The sequence below is a fragment of the Aristolochia californica genome, unplaced genomic scaffold, assembly GCF_029961685.1.
Source record: "Aristolochia californica isolate CCGP_79_NKW_82.1479 unplaced genomic scaffold, dmAriCali1.0.hap1 SCAF_10, whole genome shotgun sequence".
NCBI classification, from domain to species: domain Eukaryota; kingdom Viridiplantae; phylum Streptophyta; class Magnoliopsida; order Piperales; family Aristolochiaceae; genus Aristolochia; species Aristolochia californica.
In genome coordinates this window covers 1011629-1030007 of record NW_027181771.1, presented here as the reverse complement: position 1 = coordinate 1030007, position 18379 = coordinate 1011629, and the positions used below count along the sequence as shown (strand labels likewise).

Genomic DNA, 18379 nt, shown 5'->3' with positions numbered 1-18379 from the left:
ATAGTGTTTGCATGTTTCGCACCAAATCTAGGCCTGAGTCCATCTAAGTTAGATACACCCGTTTTTGTTTTAACCAACAAATTTGGATTGGGTATTTTTATCTCATGCATTTACATTTTTTTAAATATATTTATTTTTTCTTTTATTTTAAATATTTTTAATTATTATTATTATTAACATTTATTTTGAAAAATAACTAAGACTAGAAGATCCAAAAAGCGGCAGAAGCCCGAGGAAGGAGACAAGGGAGACGAGCTGGGCAGGATTTCAGTTGGTACGGACGATTTCATTCTTCCCTTGTAGCTACGGAGGTGGCACCGTTCGTTATTCTGGCGAACTACAGGTGGGGTTTTGGGCAATAGTGAATTTAAACCGCCCAACTCTCAGGGGAGAAAAACCAAGTCACCAACAGCCTCAATGCCATTGGCAGTCCTTGTAGGCTGTAGCGGTAGAAGAACGAGAAGTCACTGAGCTTACGGTCTTTGAACGGCTCTTCCATATCATCTGTTGGACTTCACGGGATCTTTATAGTCTGCCTTTGTGTTGCAGGAGTGACAGAGCGGGAAGGGAGTCGTATTCGTTTGTTGTTTTTCTTGTTTTTTCTTGCGCGACATTTGGAGAAGAATTGAGAACACTTCGCGTGTAAGTGACTGAACACCCTATGTCTCGGGTTTTCCGTGATGGGTTTTGAAGTTTGATGCCGTTTTCTTCTGGGTTTCTATCGAGTAGCTTTTACTTTGGAATTAGCCTGGATTATAAATTAGTTTGCTCCGTTATACATCTGGGGACAAAAGGAAAATTGTTCCTGCGTCTAGACTCTGGAGGTTTTATTTATTTGTTTGTTTTTTGGGAGAAGATTTGGCGTATACGTGGCTGAAAGCCAGCATCTCGAGTTGTGGGGAGGTGATTTTGATGTATTTTCCGACTCTTTTTTGTGATTTGTTGTGCTCTGTTTTAGTATTTGAGGAGATGTTACATTTTTCTTTTGGTTTGTTTTTTATTTAATGCGGTAGTCGGTTTCTCATAAAATTGTGTAACACTTTCATGTTTGCTGCATCATTGTTGTTATTGACATCATTACGACTTTATTCTACATGACTGTTCCGTTCCAGCTTCGAATGGTTCGATGATTACGATCTTCGTTCTTTTTCCATTTTCTTTCTCAGATTCAGTGAATGACGATTCTCTGAGTATGTCTTATATAGCACCTTCTTTTTGCCGGTCGGAGATTAAATTGTCTCTCTTGTTTTCTGGGATAGCGGGAGAGAGTTTTTGAGTTTTCCCTTTGATTTTGAGAGTGAAGGATACGTTTTTTTTTAGTAAATGCGGTGTTTCTATTGGCAAATCTCAATGAATTTCTCTCTTTTCTTTATGTTTTGAGATAAAGTTTTTCTTTGTTCTGCGTCTTTGGAGAATGTGTTGGGGACTTGAGTTGTCCGCATAATATACTACACCGAGATTGCGCGTTCCCCTTATTTGATGTCATTGTTTTCTCTTATTTGCAAGGTCTAATACGTTTGTCAAAACCATTTGTGGCAGCCTTCGATACTTTTGGGAGCAGACAAAATTGCGGCTTTGATTGGTGGAAGCATCTGGGTTTGGCGTAATTCATATCCGCAGCTCCATAATTACGTATTTGAAGCTTCAGAGATAATAAAATCTCTTCTTTAAACTGAGAAAACACCTCTGGTATCACAGCTCAGCATTCGGAGGAATCCAAGTTTGAGCAGTCGAAATTTCAGGTCGGACTTCTGAATCTGAAGGCTTTCGTGAATGATTAGTGGTTGTCGCTCATCTGAATTTTGGGATTTGGGTAAACATGGAGAGCATCATCTCTGCAACTCAAACCGGAAGGGAGTCCGTGTTTGCAACAATGATGTTCGCGGTTTTACCAATCGTAAAAGTCTTCACGATGTGCTTTATGGGTTTTCTGATGGCTACAAAGTACGTAAACATTCTTCAAGCAAGTGGAAGGAAGCTTCTTAATGGGGTTAGTAAAAGTCATTTCTTGTCTACAGTTTTAGCTGAACAATTTGGATTTCCAGTCAAGTTTCTTCTAGTTATATATATATATTTTTTTATCTCCTTATCTTTTTTTCTTTAATTTCCTTTATTAATTATTTATATATTTGTAGAAACAAATGATAGGTTTATATATATATACATGAAAGAAAGTTTTGCTTTACATACAATTATATATAATCCAATTAGTTGAAGTATATACATACAACAATTCCTTGTCTCAAATCCTTTTTGTCCAATTTGTGGATATTGAACATGTCTGAATTATAGGATTGTTTCAGGTTGGAAAATAAGATTATCTAGGATTACTGCAGTCTTTGTTTCTTTTTTCTTTTCTTTTTTCAATTTTCTATACTACTTTATAATGCATATTTCCAATATTGCAGCTGGTATTTACTCTTCTTCTTCCATGTTTGATATTCTCTCAACTTGGGCGTGCCGTCACCTTGGAGAAAATGTTGCAGTGGTAAGATTTGGACTATCTAGCTTTTTCCTGTCTACTGTCATAATTTATTGGATGCTTTCTGAAATAGGTATCTTCTTTACATAGCTTTGTTCATGCAATGAAGTAGGTAGATTTATCCTCAATGTATAGGGTAAAGTTACTTGAAGTACATACTCTTCATTGATCAAAGTTTGTGATTTTTATCTGCATGATGGGATGAACTTAATTAGTGGTAATCTAGAACTAGTATTTTACGTTAAGACAACCATTTGTGATCATAACTATTGAGATAGCAGCTGAAATCAGCACATTTTCTTGTACTTGCCGAATTTTACTTTGGTTCTAATAGAGGAAATAGAATTGCAGAAAAGAGCTAGCCTTGTTGCCTGAGAATACACTAACTCTGGGTGTTTGTATTCTGTAAAAATAAAAGCATATTGTTATAAACTTCCAAAATTTATTCCATTAATGCATGCGAAACATGCTAACTCATTCTGTAAAAATATAGGCAGCTGTTAAACAAACAGTAAGCACCTACGGTTCTACTTGGATGTAAAATTGGTACAACTGCATAAGCTTGGTGAACCGTGTCTCCTTGTTACATTGTTACCTTTTTGTAGCTCACATACTGTTATGCCATTTAGACAGATGGTTTGATTGAAAGAGTTCTTTCTGTCATGCATCTACAAATAGCTTGAATTGGGTGTGTAGGCTCTAATTCTTTAGTTAAGTATGAAATATGTTGTGGTTTTTTCTCTGGTGCTGCTCCATTTTTATCTGTTTACATTACCAAATTAGCCTCCAAAACTATCATTAATTGCATCATCTCTCTGCAGGTGGTTTATTCCTTTCAATGTTGTTCTTGCCACCATATCAGGTTCTATAATAGGTTTAATTGTTGCAACCATTATTCGGCCTCCATATCCGTACTTCAAGTTTACCATAATACATATTGGAATTGGTTAGTGACGAACCTGCCTAATTGAGAGCAGCATTTTTTTCTTGCCTTGGAATATTCCTTATCTTTACATAAATAATTTTTGCATATTTTAGTTCTTCCTCTTTTCCCTTTTGAGAAATGGATGTATCATGGAGTGGAAAGGGCTTGGGGCCATCTGATAGAGTCCTGGTTGCACCTTTTTAGTCTACTGGACTAGGATTTCTTTCTTATGTCCATGCTTGTTGCAGGAAATATTGGAAATATACCACTGGTTCTGATTGCAGCTTTATGTCAGGACAAGTCTAATCCTTTTGGTGATTCAGAGCAGTGCAATAAAATGGGAAATGCTTATATCTCATTTGGGCAATGGGTAGGTTCTTGGACATTCTTGACATTTAGTATTTTTATTTTCTGTCCCTGATGGCTAATGACTGAAATTTTTAGTCACGTGCAAGATTTCAATATTCGGATATATTGACTCATGATCAGATGAAAGAAGATGTTTTCTTGGTGGGCCTTAAATATCTTATTTGTGTTAACAAGTATAATGGGTTTAGATATTCCTTTGCTCAAGTTTCACTTGGTTGAATCTCATTGTCTTTAGGAAGGTATTTGAGATCAATAAATCTAATTATTTGTCCTCACATCTTTGAATAAAAATACTGGAAAGATTAATTTTGTAAACCAGCAGAGCCACCAAAATTACCAATTCTGGAGTGAACCCAGAATTTCCTCTTTCAGTGGAAGAATATCATGCATGACTAAGCTGATGTCCTACACATAAGTGCTCAATTATCTAGAAAGCTAATGTCTGCTGAGAAATTTTCTGTTAGCATTAATTCTGTCTGTATTGTACAGTTTCAGTTTTGACACAGGAAGATCAGTTTTACACAATCATGCCATTTTCAAAAAATTAAAAACAATGTACAGTCCCTACAGGATTACAGTTCCTGTTTTCACTAGAAAAATTGCATGACACACATTCTGTACAGGAAGCATTTTTAACAAAATGGATGAAAATCTTGCAGGTTGGGGCAATAGTTCTTTACACATATGTATTTCAGATGCTTGCGCCTCCACCTGGAGGTTCCTTTGATAGCTCTGCAGAGCCACGGCTTCCTACAAAGGCCATTTCAAAGGATGCTCCTCCTGAACAACAAGCCTTACTTGCTTCTCAAGAGCCTGAGACAAAAGATTTGGATAGTTCAAAGAGACGGAAGGTCAGAAGTGGTTTTCTTTTATATGCATAGCTGGAGTAATCGGATGTGACCACTGAGCTTAAGCTCAAATTGGGAGGGTTTTTACTCTGCTGTCAGATGTTGAACCCAGGATACTGGTTTCTGATATTTTTCCATGGATATGAATGTTAGTCTGTGGAAGAAGCGGATCATGTGCATACAGATTTAACTAGACCATGTTCACAAACTTAGAGGTGGTCCATATTAACCATTATTTGTCCTTCCATATGTGGGGTCAAGGGGACCTTGACAAATATGATTGCCTTTCATCACTTCATTGTTGCCTGCCTTTTTTGCTCTACCCTCAACACCTATTAATGTGCACAGACACATGCAAAAATACATGGAATGTAAACGGATTTTTCCCCCCAAACTGCAAGCATAGTGACTGAGGATGACTAGTGTTTCCTGTATAATTTTTTTTTTCTTTTTTTTTTTTTAATGAAAGGGTAGATAATCTGTTTCTCTTTAATTGTGTATCACCTTGAGTCTGATGAACTGCTTAAAGTAACTTTCTACATTGTTCCTTAGGCATGTCAATTTACCTTCATGTCGTATTCAACTAATTCAATCTTGTTAGTATTGACATCACTTGTTTCTTGTCTCTCATATGCAGATAATGGAAATCCTAAGTTTACTTTATGAAAAATTGAAGCTTAAGCAAATCCTACAACCTCCAATCATTGCTTCTGTAAGTTTACTCATCCATAACTAGAGCATCTCATGGTACTCACTATATGTTCCTGAAGGTGATTTTCATGATGCCCATCTCAGCGAAAATCTGAAATCATGCTCAAGGCTTGTCATTAATCTCTGTGCCTTTGATTCTGATACATCTGATATCCTAATATCTGACAATAGCCAGCTAATTCATTGTGCATTCCAACTAGGTCAAGATTTTCATCAGAATATGATCTTACCCAAATACATACATTAGGATATAAGTTGGTCAATTCTACTGTAGGAATATGTGCATCCTACACACTTAAAAGTGACCTTAGTTCTCCTGTGAGTCCTACTGATTCAGTGAAAATGGCCATGTTAAGTCACATGTGGGATGTCTTGATGAATGAGCTTCTATGTGTTCATACTTTTCATTCTTTTTATTTTTAAATCTCTAAGATAACTTTTGACCTAGAACTTCTAACTTATTTCTTTTAATTGTTTGAATAAGAGAGATTTTTATTGTATGTGTGAGGAAGAATATACACAGAATCATTAAGAAAAAAAAGTAAAGGAAAACTATAATGACGACATCTGAGTCACCCTCAATCACAAGCAGGACACAGAAATTATCATGGTTGAACTGAAGACCATGGAGAATAGTGGCAATCTTGGCTTCCATGGAGTCAACTTGTTCTTTTCATGATAAGATGATTTGAAAATACCAAAAATTGCCCCTCCAGTAATTTTAATGAAGCATGTGCCCTCACAAAATTAGAGAGAGGTCATGTCTCAGATCATTGAGCTCACTAGCTGACCATTTTCAAAAATGAAGTCTCCATGAGGTCACCTTCCTAATTTTATGGCTTATGTAATACATCCCCAGCCTCTTTAATGTTGCCTTTGTTCTAAAGTAAAAATTAAAAACTTCAATATTTTGGTAAAGGCCTGCGTCTATCTAAACATGTTAAAGTTCTTGCTATACTAGATGCTCTTGACTTCTACTTAACATTATAAATATGAGACTTTTTACTGGATTGCAGGTCCTTGCAATGGTTATAGGTGTAATACCATTTTTGAAGCATTTGATCTTTACAGATGATGCTCCACTGTTCTTTTTCACTGACAGTTGCATAATTCTTGGGTATGTCCTGTATCCAATGTTATCTCTGCTTTTGTTTTTCATTTGCTTACCTCATTCGTACAAAGCACACAAGCTGCTTTTGGAGTTTGTCTGATGCATATTACTTGTTAGATCAAATATTTAAAACAAATAAGTGCTTGGTTGTTTTGTTATAGCAGAGTTATTACCTTAAACTTTTAATCGCGAACTTACTTATTCCAATCAAGCTCTCATTTATCTTTATCCAGTGTAAGTTTAACTAGAGAACCCATTATATTCGTTTCTTAGAATTTTCTTCCTATTCTGCTGATATATATTTATTTCATGCCATCATTAATTCAGGAATATACTTGGAAAGGTGAACTATAAACCTAGGTATTCCAACTTTGGTAGAAGAATAAATTCAGTGATTTAGGTTTTAATTACTTCATCATAAGAAATTAGGAATGACAGGACAATTCTCACCTCAAGTTCCACTATATCTGTCAATTCCTGATACTTGTAATTGTTCAAAGAGTAGTACAATAACCAAAATTTGAAAAGCGAAGTGGTTTAGGATCGGGGTAGAATAATATATGTTTAATTACGGTTCAAGACCATCCCAAAATGACTAGACTAAATTAAGAAGTTTCTTCCCAAACAATAAGCAGTGGATTTATTTAATCCTAAGTCAATGTGGGATTATTCTTAAGACTTTTGCTCACATACAAGTCTTCTTTGTGGCTCTGACATATGGATAGTTTTTGGGGGAAAGCTTATTGTACAGGTGGCATTTCATACATGCTTTAAGTACCATATTTAAGATCTTTCCAAGTCCATCATGTAAGGACTAGCCTAATTTAGGAGCCCTCTTCCCGAGTAATCAAGCCAGGTATATCTAATCTCCAATTAATATGGGACCCAATTAATATGGGACTATTCTTAACAATAATAGCATATGATAATCTCCTTTTTGAAAATTCCATAATAATTTCATTTTCTCCTATCTGAAGTTCTTTTTACCCCTATTAGATGTAATTATGGTCTAGTGAACAAAGTGCCTCTGCATTGACTATTGTTAAAAGAATCTAGAGAAAGAGGTTTATCTGATCTCATGGTTTTTTATTATTTCTTTCACTTGGGGTTTCTTCCTACTTGGAGAAAAAATAGTTCCACATTGCTTTTTAGTTTGGAGGAAACTTCGTAATTTCAGCTTGTCTGTTTTGGTGGAACTGCATAGCTGATATGCTGTCAGACTAAATCCAAGCCCAACTGTTTTTTGTCCAGTGGCCTTTGTGCATTCTGTGTGTGTGTGTTTGTTCCCTAAGGCCTCCATGTGTATGTTCTTCATTTCTTCCACAGTTAGGCTGCTAGGCTTACACGTGAAGAAGAGTGTAAGCTAGTAGAAGTTGTGGGAGAATAGTCTCTTGAACTTACAACTGGGGCAGATATTTTCATTGCTTCAGCTAGTCATTTTGAGAGGAACCAACCCAACTAAAATAAACATGTGCTGGAAAATGGGTAAAGCTTCATTTTTTTTCTTTTTCTTGAAGCTATTAACATTAAGTTCTTCTTCGTTATTAATGAACTATAATTGTTCCGTTGCTATTTCTAACTCCAGTTAGAATCTCAATGACTTACTGAAAATTGCATCTTCATCTCAGCGAAGCCATGGTTCCATGTATTTTGCTTGCTTTGGGTGGGAATCTTGTTGATGGTACGCATCTTTATCATCTTTGATATTTCCTTCGTTTATATATCTGGATTTTTTCAAGATGCCAATGTATGATGTTAGCTATATTTATCCTTCTTTTAGTTTCACTACAGACTTCCAACAGAGTAGGATAATTGCCTTTTTTTGGTGAAACTGTGTTCATCTCCTGAATACTGATAATCAAGTACATTCTACCAGTTATTGTGCTTCCATATTTCTTTAGATAAGGTTTTCATATTGGATGCAATCTACTTTCATCCAGTTTTGTTATTGCATTTTTCTGGTAGTTTTCAGGTTTTAAAACTAAATAAGTAAATAGGTGCATAGAAAACTCTATTTTTGTGGTTTACAAAAAAAGAAAGCACTGTTTTTCGACCTTTATATGGTATTCACTTAAGTGATCACAAGTTGCACTTGATTGATATTCAGGACTTCTTCGTTGGAATTTTACAAAACTTAAATGCCTTACTGTTTGTTCTTGGTACTGTGCAGGGCCTGGTACAGGAAGTAAGAAGCTTGGGTTTCGAACTACTGCTGCAATCGTATTTGGGAGGTTAGTCTTGGTGCCTCCAGTAGGGCTTGGGATTGTGACATTGGCTGATAAGCTGGGCTTCATTCCTGCTGGTGACAAGATGTTCAAATTTGTCCTTCTTCTTCAGCATTCCATGCCGACATCTGTGCTTTCTGGTATTACCTGATGTTGTTTATAGTGATGCATAGCCTCATACATCATAAGTCTGTGGGTTTGGTACAGTAGATGCTGACTTGTGTGTTGTCTTTTGGTCATTTTGATGCTATTTGAGAGCTCTCACTCTGTGATGGCCCTCAAGCAGCAAATGCCACCAAGTATAATGACCCTAGGAGTTGTCCATGTAGATGCTGGGTTTAGCAAATCCCAATCTCTCAAAACGTTTACCAGAAGGGCTTTTTATTCTGATTTCTTTCAGAAGGTTGGGTTTGGCAAATCTCAATCTCTTGAAACATTGACCAGAAGGTTTTTTTGTTCTGATTTCTTTCAGAAGGTTGTTAGGCCTATATTTACTGAAACATGGCCTTAAAGGTGGAAATGAGTTTCATGGAACTCCATTTTGGGTATTGGTAGGAAATTCTCAGGAGAGGTGAGAGTAAACATTTCAGTGGGTGTTTCTCTAATGTGAAGTTGTCTCTCTGCAGGATATATTTCAAATGGTCTTTTTCTTTTTCTTTCTCTTTTTACCAAGAACTCTGTCAGTTGCCCCACTCAGTTCTTTCCACGAAGAATCTCATCCGAAGGTTTTGATCAATTTAAAATAACAACAATCATCTCGGTTTTGCAGGTGCTGTTGCCAATTTAAGAGGTTGTGGAAGGGAAGCAGCAGCAGTCCTGTTTTGGGTTCACATCTTTGCTGTCTTCTCTATGGCCGGATGGATTGTTCTGTACCTTGCAATCCTCTTCTGAAGACGAAATTCTCTGGAGCAGATACGTAAAAAGCCTGATTTTCCAGATCCTTTTTCATTTTATATTTATTAAAATGGGATTGCTATGTAAGAAGACGATAGGAACGCAGAATCCTGACTGGATACCCCCCGTCCTACCACTTCCCTGCTTTGCCGTCTTCGTGGTATCTCTGAGGAGGGTGTCCATGTTCATATCAAATTGAAGAAGAAAAAGGGCTGGGCTGCTTTCTGTAAATTTCCATCCATACGTAAAACCATGATCTCATGACGTTTAATAATTAGTGTCCTGCTTTGGCTTCGCGAAAGCACTAATCTCCGGTAGGACTAAATCAGCCTACCCATTAAAGACTGGATGAGTCAATCTGTCAGCAGATTGAAAAACGATTAGGAGAAAACAGAGGGTTCCTCTTCTTGCATCCTTTGGCTCCTGAACCAAATAAATTAATGCTTCCTCACTCATCTGGTGCCTTCAGATAAGTTCAATGTCAACTGAGAATAGTTAAAAGGGTGCATTGGTAAGAGGCCAACCAGATTTGTCACCACAGAAGACCTAATATCCAAAGTATTGGCAAATTGGACTGATTGCAAACCAAAGAATACTTTCCGAAATGTGACCTCACCCAGGGCACTTGAGCATCTCAGTAGACAAATTCTGCATTCTTTGAGCGACAAAAAGGTGAGCATCATCTTTAAGCAGAGATTTTTTCCCAGGTCCAAGTAAGAAAAACCACATTTTATTTTATAAACCCTCATGTACAAAGACCTCTTGATATGGTACCTCTAGTCTCCCACTTGTGCCTTAATCTATACAAAGGGGTTTGTTGGCAATGCCAATTCAAGCACATGAACAGATGCTGAAAAGCTCTCTTAGAATTGTGTTCCTCCGGAAACCCTCCAAATCCAAACATGACTGACAAACTATGCTAGTGGTATCTTGAAGTACATTTCCTTGATTTCAAAATGAAATGATGGATGCTTAGAAGGAAGAGATTTTGAGTTATATACCAGATGAATTTAAGAAATTTGAGTTATATACCAGAAGGTGGGGTAGTTTCTGTCCCTCCGTTCCTGGCCAAAGGAAAAGGGGTCTTGGGCCTCACATTATCAAACAGTCAGTGACACGCTACAGTTTCTTTTCTAGCCACCATACTGTCATTTACCTGATCATCCGTTTAAAATCCTCTGGATGCACAAGTTTAGTCAAATTAAAATTCATCTCCTCCAACAAACTCTTCACTAACTCCAATTTGCCAACTTTCTTTAAGTTACTAACCAACCCACGGTACACATAAATTTGAAGGACGGATATTTCTTCTCTTCATCTCACTGAAAACTTTCAGAGATTCCTCAACATTTCCCAACCTCCCAAACCCTTCAATCAAAGCTGTGTAAGTCCTCAAATCTAGCTGAATCCCCTTCCCCAGCATTTCTCTCATCAAATTCAAGCACAAATCCAATCTCCCAACTTTCTGAAGACTGTTGATTAAGGTGTTGTAAGTAACAATATCACCACCATGACCAACTAGTACCATGGAATTGAACTCCTGAAGCATTTGATCCACTCGTTTCATCTTGCCCAGGACTGCTAAAACTGTAATTATATGTTACCACATCTGGTTTACATTTCAGATTCTTCATATCCTCAAAAATCTGCAGCACTTTCTCAGCTTGCCCGGCTTTGGCAAAACCAAGAATGATCTTGTTGAGTATAGTTGAACTCTTTGGAAATGTTGATTCTGACACTTGTTTGATAAATTGGTGAAGTTCATCCTCGTCAGAATTTTGAAATGCCTTTGCAACATTGATAAAACAGCTAAGATCTTGTGATACAGTTGTTAGTAATAAATCTTTGAAGGCCCGTGAAGCAACTTCAAAATTTTTAGGTTCTGCTGCAGAAGAAAGAAGTAGTTTGTAGGTTTCTGAATACAGGAACATTCGCTTGGAACGAAGGCTCTTCAGTAAGATGGCAGCTGCAGAAGCATTGCCGGACCTGCAGAGGTTCTGAATATGAATGTCAAACTTTGCCTCAGTTAAGACAGGGTCCTCTTCCAATGCCACTAGGACTTTGTTCAGGCACTCATTTGTCACTTCCTGCTCATCTGCAACAACTTCAGAGGATAATGACCTGACCTGAAAGGCAACAGAATCTGCTGTGGTTAATGACTGGGCAATGAAAAGGCTTGGATCAGACTTGGCATGAATAATATCCCAGCAATTCTGTTTGACAGGTGGACCCAGAAGTTCAGCATTTCTACTATAGTTTTCCCGGCTGCTATCTCTAAGTATGTCCCATCCACCCCAACTTTTCTGGCCCAAAATTCAACCGTGCCTAGTGTATTTCTATCCTGAGTGAATTGCTTTCCACAGAGATCACACCATACTATGATAACCTTCAATAGTACATACGGAATTAGTATTAACAAATAAGGCACCTCGAGAATCCACTATAAATGGTTGAAAACGAAAAGAAACTTGAAAAATAAAAATCAAGAATGTCATTTCAGTCACTTGCATTATATCAGAAGCAAGCAGCAGATTTTCGATACACAACCAGCACCGAACAACATTTTAAGGGCCAGTTGTTTGAAAACGAAAGAATAGAGCACACAACAGGCTCAAATCCCACGAACCACCGCATCCCACTCCGTTTTCTAAGGAAAAATAAACTACGGCATTCGTGTAAATCCCTTAATCGACTAAGGAAGTCGTGTTCTATTTCATTATTGCGCAAATGCCAGAAAGGAAGAAAAAGGCACACAAAGAAAGAAGAACAAACAACATAGAAATAGGGGGCGCTACTCTCCAGTCTCTCGCAAACTTGGAGCTGCTCAGGCGGCATTTAGCTGATGATATCCGGCAGATAAACACCAGAACACTCATCAAAGCTCTCAAGTTTTGCCATCAAACCAAATCAATCATTTGAAGCCGAAAAGAAGGAACAACAACCCCGCAACCTCAGAGAGAGGAAGGGGTTAAATATATCGAATGGAAGGTGCAAAAATGAAAGAGAAAAACTTTAAAGCAGTGATAGATTGGAAGGGTATAAACCAAATTGTATGAACCAGAGAGAAAATAGATTGTATATCGACTTCAGGAGAAAGTGTAGGGTTTGGGGTTTCTGAGCGTGAGGACTCTGGTGAGTCGAGCTCAGGGAACCAGAGTGGGCAGTAGGAAGCTACGAACAGATCCTGTTTGAACGATATAGAATAGAATAGAATAGAATAGAAAATAAAATAAAATAAAATTGTGGGGGGTTTGCCAACAGTAATTATTATTTTTATAATATAATATTTTAAAAACATTGGATACTTTAATAATTTTATACCTTTTATTACGTTCACTTAATACAAGACCTATAATTGGCCATTAAATTTTAAGCAAGCTTTATTTAGGCATAATGCTATAAATCCCTGGGTTCAAGCAGCAAATTCATGGTAGGATTTGCTGGTTTAATGGGCAAGCCAAGAGACTTCCTTTGCTGCTACAACATCTTGCAACGAAATATACAGAAATTACCTTTCAATTGACAGCCCAAGAGATACCTTTAACAAAAGATTACTACAGGGTTAGTGGCAAATCAGACTAATCAACACGATTGTAGTCAAAGACATTTACATGCAAGTTGAAAACTTCAGGCACAATCTGAAGACTGAGTGGAGATTTACACACAAGTTGAGAACAACTCAAACACAAAGACAACTCAGATAAGCAGAGTCGAAAAAAAAAAAAAAAAACCCTGTGGATAAGAAGAAAGCCGAATCCCTGTAGAAATTATATTACAAAACCAATGGGTACAAAGAGCGCATTGCACAGACATAAAAGAGAAGAATGGAAAGGAAGGATCTCACCTTGCCCTTTTTGAAATCCAGTGGGAAGTTACATGTCTCCTCCGTGGATTGCAAGAAAACGACTTCAAAAGTTAAATTGCCAAAAAAAAAAAAAAAAAAAAAAATGCGGGGTCAGCTTTACCTTCAGAAGAGTGACCACCACCTTCTGTTTTGGTTCACCCTCACCGAGGATGTTCCACCAGTTCCCTGAACCAAAGGTTGATCCTGCTGTCTAAATCCACAACGGACCCTCCTCCCAGTCAGAGGGTTCCTGAACCACAGAACAAGAACAATTCCAACAATACTAACAATAGGAGCAGCAGCCAAAAAAAGCCAACCCCCTCTTGTACTACCGACACCACTGGAGCCACTGGTGGCTCCACTCACCTCAAGTGAGGTTTCCAGGCTTGCTCTTTCCAGACCTTCATCAATTTCAAACTCATCTAAGATCTCAGATGAGCTGTCGTCGATTGGAGGCTGGTGCTGAATCTCGTGGATTGGTGCTCTATTTCCCAAATTATACTTCCTCTCTTCATAATCTTTATCATCAGTAGGAAGTTCATATCGGCAAACAGGGCATGAGTTCCTTGTGCTCAACCATGGTAAGATACATGAAGGATGGTAGAGATGTGAGCAGGGAAGTTCATTTGCTTCAGAATCTATGGTCAGTGGATCCTTACAAACTGCACAGATTAGCCCCCCATGCTTAATGTGTTCAGAAGAAATGATAACACAAGGCAGCCTCTCTACAAATGCAGTTGAGGCAGGTGGAGCTCCTCTTCTTGAATTTTCAGCTTCTGCTAACTGTTCAAGTAGTTCTTCAAGTCCTCTTGCATCAAGATAGTCCCCTGAGTTTCCCACAAAAGTCGGTATCATGGAATCCTCCAAGTTAGTAAAAATGTTAGGTATATATGTACGGCCACTTTCCTCCATTCTCCAGTGTGTTCTACTACCATATCCAGGTGAACTTACCTCTATCTGCCAGTCCATGTGGCTTCTCCTTCTGTTTTGTTCAGTGCTTTCAGAATGGATGCCCCAAACAGCAGGCTCTGCTTCATTCTCCAAGTCTGCATCTTCTTCCCATGCATCTTGATCATCTGAATCCCACTGATTTAGACCTTGAGCAGCATGCATAGGGTCAATATCTGTATCACTATCTATATAACTCTCTTCAACATCTGGATGTAAGAACAATTCTTGTTCAGTAAAACTGTGACCATCAATTGAAGCATCCGATTCACCACCATATGCACTGAATGAAACTGCATCACTATCGCCAGGTAAAGCACCATAAGCACCATAGCTGTAGGTAGAATCAGTCTCACCAAAGAGAGAAGAATCCAAGTTTCCACCAAAACCTTCACTATCATTATCGGAGAAAACCCTCCGCCACCTTCCTGATCTGTTTGGAGTTGTACGTGAACTTGAGGTTGGCAAAACTGTAAAAGTGGAATCTGCTGGCAGAGGTTCATGCTCAGAGGCAGAGATGGAGAGAGTATCTTGGTTATGCCTCACTAGATTTTATCAGTTGCGAGAACTGCTGTGAAAAGAGGTCCTCAATAGATTCAGTACTCCTACTATACCTAGAAGTCCTAGATCTTCTTCCTCTGTGAGGTCTACTCTGATGAGAATACCTAGAATTTGAATCAAGATCTTCGAGGAACAGAACTTTACACTCGCTGCATATGCATATGGGTTCATTTACCCCATTGATCTCTTCATCTGGGAAAAATGTTCTCCTGCATAGCATGCAGTTTGCCTCTGGCTGGTCAGGTGCAGAAACTAATCGATCTGGCGACTCTAGGAACTCCTGATCTACTCGTTGTTGAGCATCCATAAGGCTGCCACAGAAAATGTCTGAGTAAGTAAATGAAACTTTGAGAAATATCAGTTTTTAAAAAAACTTCGAGAAACACCATGAAGAAATAAAATTTGGAGTTGACTAGAGAGTCCCACTGAGAAAAAAGTCATGACACAACTAGAGATTTCCAGATGTGGACTGTATCATGTTCTAGAATGGTATCTATATTGAGTTCCTACAACTAGATCATTTTCCACCGGTAAAGATTTGAAAGGCCAGATCCGAAATTGTTAATTAAAGTCCCACCATTCGTTAACCTGTATGCATTGTCCATGACGCGAATTGATTGCATAAGTCAGAGGGGCTGTAGAGGAAGATTAATCCATGTTGTTTATTGGGCCAGGATGTCAATGGAGTCATAAAGTGGGAAAAGTCCTATTTGAGCTAGTCAACTTGTAAAGAACCTGATCCTATTCATCACATAATCGGAGGAATCCGATCCCAAAGTTTTTCTTTTTTTTTTTTTTTTTTTTTTGGTAGGGCCATGTTTATGTTCTTTATAGGTCATGCACATATTCTCCAGATCTTGGTTTGTGTTGTCTGATTAGACATAAACATGAGGAGGAGTGTTGGCAGCTGAAAGCCATAACTAATTCAGAGCAATGTGTGTTTTGCATCTCTTAGACTGGCCATTTGACAGTGGGAGGGGTTATTGAAGGAAAATGGTCCTAAACAGTTATGCACTTGGATGAACTTGGATTTACACATTGGAAAAAGCTCCCAAAGTTCATAAGTCATTTTGGATGTACCCTACCCAATTCAATAAAGACTACTTCTGACTACTTTAACAAATCTTGATTCTTGATCACCTTGACAAAAGTTGCTAAGAAGAAGGATTCATTAGTTAACACCACAAATAATAAAAGTGACTTATGGAAGCTCAGGGGTGGCTCCTGCACATCAATGCATGGATCATCAATTCTTGAAATGATACAGATATTTTAGTGTAGACAACAATAATTCTCTTGGACATCAGTAAGATGAATTACTCATTACAAAGCTGGACTCACTAGCCTCATAAAAGCTCACACATCACCAATCATCTATCTCTATCAGTCCAGCTGATGCACCACTTAATGAGTTTTTGCACGCATGGTCCAAGAACTTTTTCAAAAAACCAAAAAAAAAAAAAAAAATGATTTCTGCACTTAATAATTTTACAACCAGATAGATGGTCAATACCTCAGTATGTTAGAAAGAACTTTCTACTCAATATCGACCGTATAGATTGGATACAAGCCATAGGATAACAAGAATTCCAACAGGTCAACAGGCTTAGCACTCGTACTGATTCAAGACCAATTTTGGCACAGTATAGCAATGTGTCTTCCATTAATTCTGTGAATTATATTTTAAAAATTCTCTCTCTTCCATTAACTCCCTCCCTGCTACTCTTTTTTCTTGTTCTTTCCAAATGCCACTGTGGCATTTCTGGTAACCATATGCTATCCACATTCAGAAAAAAAAATGCTGATGAAATTGATACACAATAAGAAAGCAAATGTAAACAACTCTCAATAAAACATGATAACATTAGCTCCAGTGAAAGATCGTGATAAGCTGATCTAGTAACAAACTCACTTCTTTATGGTTACCACTACAGAGAAGATTGGTGTAAAAAAACAAAAAAACATTTTCCTTTTTGTTTTTCCCTTTTCACTAAATTACACACGGATAATTCTTTTATTTCAAAGTCCCAAAAATGGACTCAGCATGCACAAGTACAATCCTAATTTGGCCAAATGTTTGGCATAAACTCGAAAATTGGAAACCTGAAACAAAATGACGGCATCTGAACGCACACGCACCTGATAGAAACATCAGTTAGTACTTCATGCACATGCAGACGCACTACTACATTTCCTCGATAACATATATTTCATTAATGTTCCGTAATAATTAGCCAAAAAGGATCCTCAACGAAACTCTATTGTTCTTTAGGAAAAGCGTACTTCCATCAGGAGAAAGATCTTCCAGTCTTTCTTCACTGACTTCCTTTTAGATCAACGACAACGAAAAAGACAGAAATCAAGAATTCAATTTGAATATAAGGAGAAAGTGAAAAATGACAATAAATCAACACAAGAAAAATTACGAAATGGAATCATGGAAAAGGGAAAATGCAATTAAAAAACTACTCTTACCAAAATCAGAAAGATCGGCACTTACTGAAAGAATCCCGACAGACAAGTGTGCTACCCACTCTATATCACCCCCATAGCTTCAAACTTAACACTCAGTATTCAAACCAAAAGATTCAGCACAAAACCGCCGAGTCAAACCACAAAACTACTGCAATTGCTTAAAGGGGAAAACGGGGATTCAGGGCGCGCTACCACCCTTTAGGGCTCCCAAACGTTTCTTTTCAGAATCCGCAAAAAATAAAAAAACCCCAAATCGTCAATTGCCATTAGGAAATCGGAAGTGAAGGCGAATGGAAGGAGGTCATGGCCTCATCGGAGGTCATAGCATCATTCCTTGGAAAATCTGCTGAAAGCGACGAAAAAGTCGAGGGAATGTTGAGGGGGCTCGTGCGTGTGAAAATGTTTATCTTCGGGTGGCTGCACCGATTAAGACCAGCCGTTAGATATGTATCGGATTTTCCCATATCCGATACATATCAAACGTTACACTATAGATAATGTCCTCTGCTGTAATATTTGTAACGCTTGATCGAGTGATGGGTGTATCTAATCTCTATGTATCAAGACCTCAAAATCCAATACATATCGGTAGGGGTGGCACCAAGTCAAACCAGTTCACAAACCGTTCAAACATAACTCGAATAAAACTTGGCTCAATTCAGTTTTTATTTGAGTCCAACTCGAGATCAAACTTGAAATAAAGCTTGTTAAGTATATAACAAACCAAACTCGAGATTTCCCAAGTTAGACTTGTTAGCTTGTGAGCTTAATCGTTAGCATAATTTTTTTATTAAAAATACCTTTTACTCTAATTGTTCTTGTTAATTCCTCTTTCATTGGTTGATAGTTGTTCTTATTTACCTCAAACCTCTGGTCAATCATTCAGCCCTTTTGGGTCCTCAACATCTAATGTTGTTGTTTGCCAATGAAATAATCACTATTGATAGAGGTGTTTGCTCTTGTCTTTTAGGTCTATTAAGTTGGTT

The 18379-nt window shown here is 37.8% G+C and overlaps 1 protein-coding gene and 2 pseudogenes across 5 annotated transcripts; 1 reads left to right on the top strand and 2 right to left on the bottom strand.

The window, feature by feature from the left end:
• Positions 1-438: 438 nt before the first annotated feature.
• On the top strand, positions 439-9844 carry LOC137939886 (protein PIN-LIKES 6-like). 5 transcript variants are annotated; one of them, XM_068784883.1, is made up of 12 exons: positions 439-642; positions 1507-1596; positions 1699-1990; positions 2409-2488; positions 3304-3428; positions 3656-3777; positions 4436-4627; positions 5262-5336; positions 6352-6452; positions 8075-8127; positions 8617-8811; positions 9441-9844. In XM_068784883.1, exons 3-12 carry the CDS (start codon positions 1820-1822, stop codon positions 9560-9562), a joined length of 1236 nt encoding a protein of 411 aa, XP_068640984.1. In that variant the 5' UTR covers positions 439-642; positions 1507-1596; positions 1699-1819; the 3' UTR covers positions 9563-9844. The 5 variants fall into 5 exon arrangements, with proteins under 5 accessions (XP_068640984.1, XP_068640983.1, XP_068640982.1 ...); XM_068784882.1 differs by having other exon boundaries at positions 1507-1603; XM_068784881.1 differs by having other exon boundaries at positions 1540-1990.
• A 360-nt stretch (positions 9845-10204) lies between these two features.
• LOC137939098 (pentatricopeptide repeat-containing protein At1g11900-like) lies at positions 10205-12400 on the bottom strand (annotated as a pseudogene).
• Positions 12401-13144: 744 nt separating this feature from the next.
• LOC137939870 (uncharacterized) lies at positions 13145-17768 on the bottom strand (annotated as a pseudogene).
• Between the last annotated feature and the right edge of the window lie 611 nt (positions 17769-18379).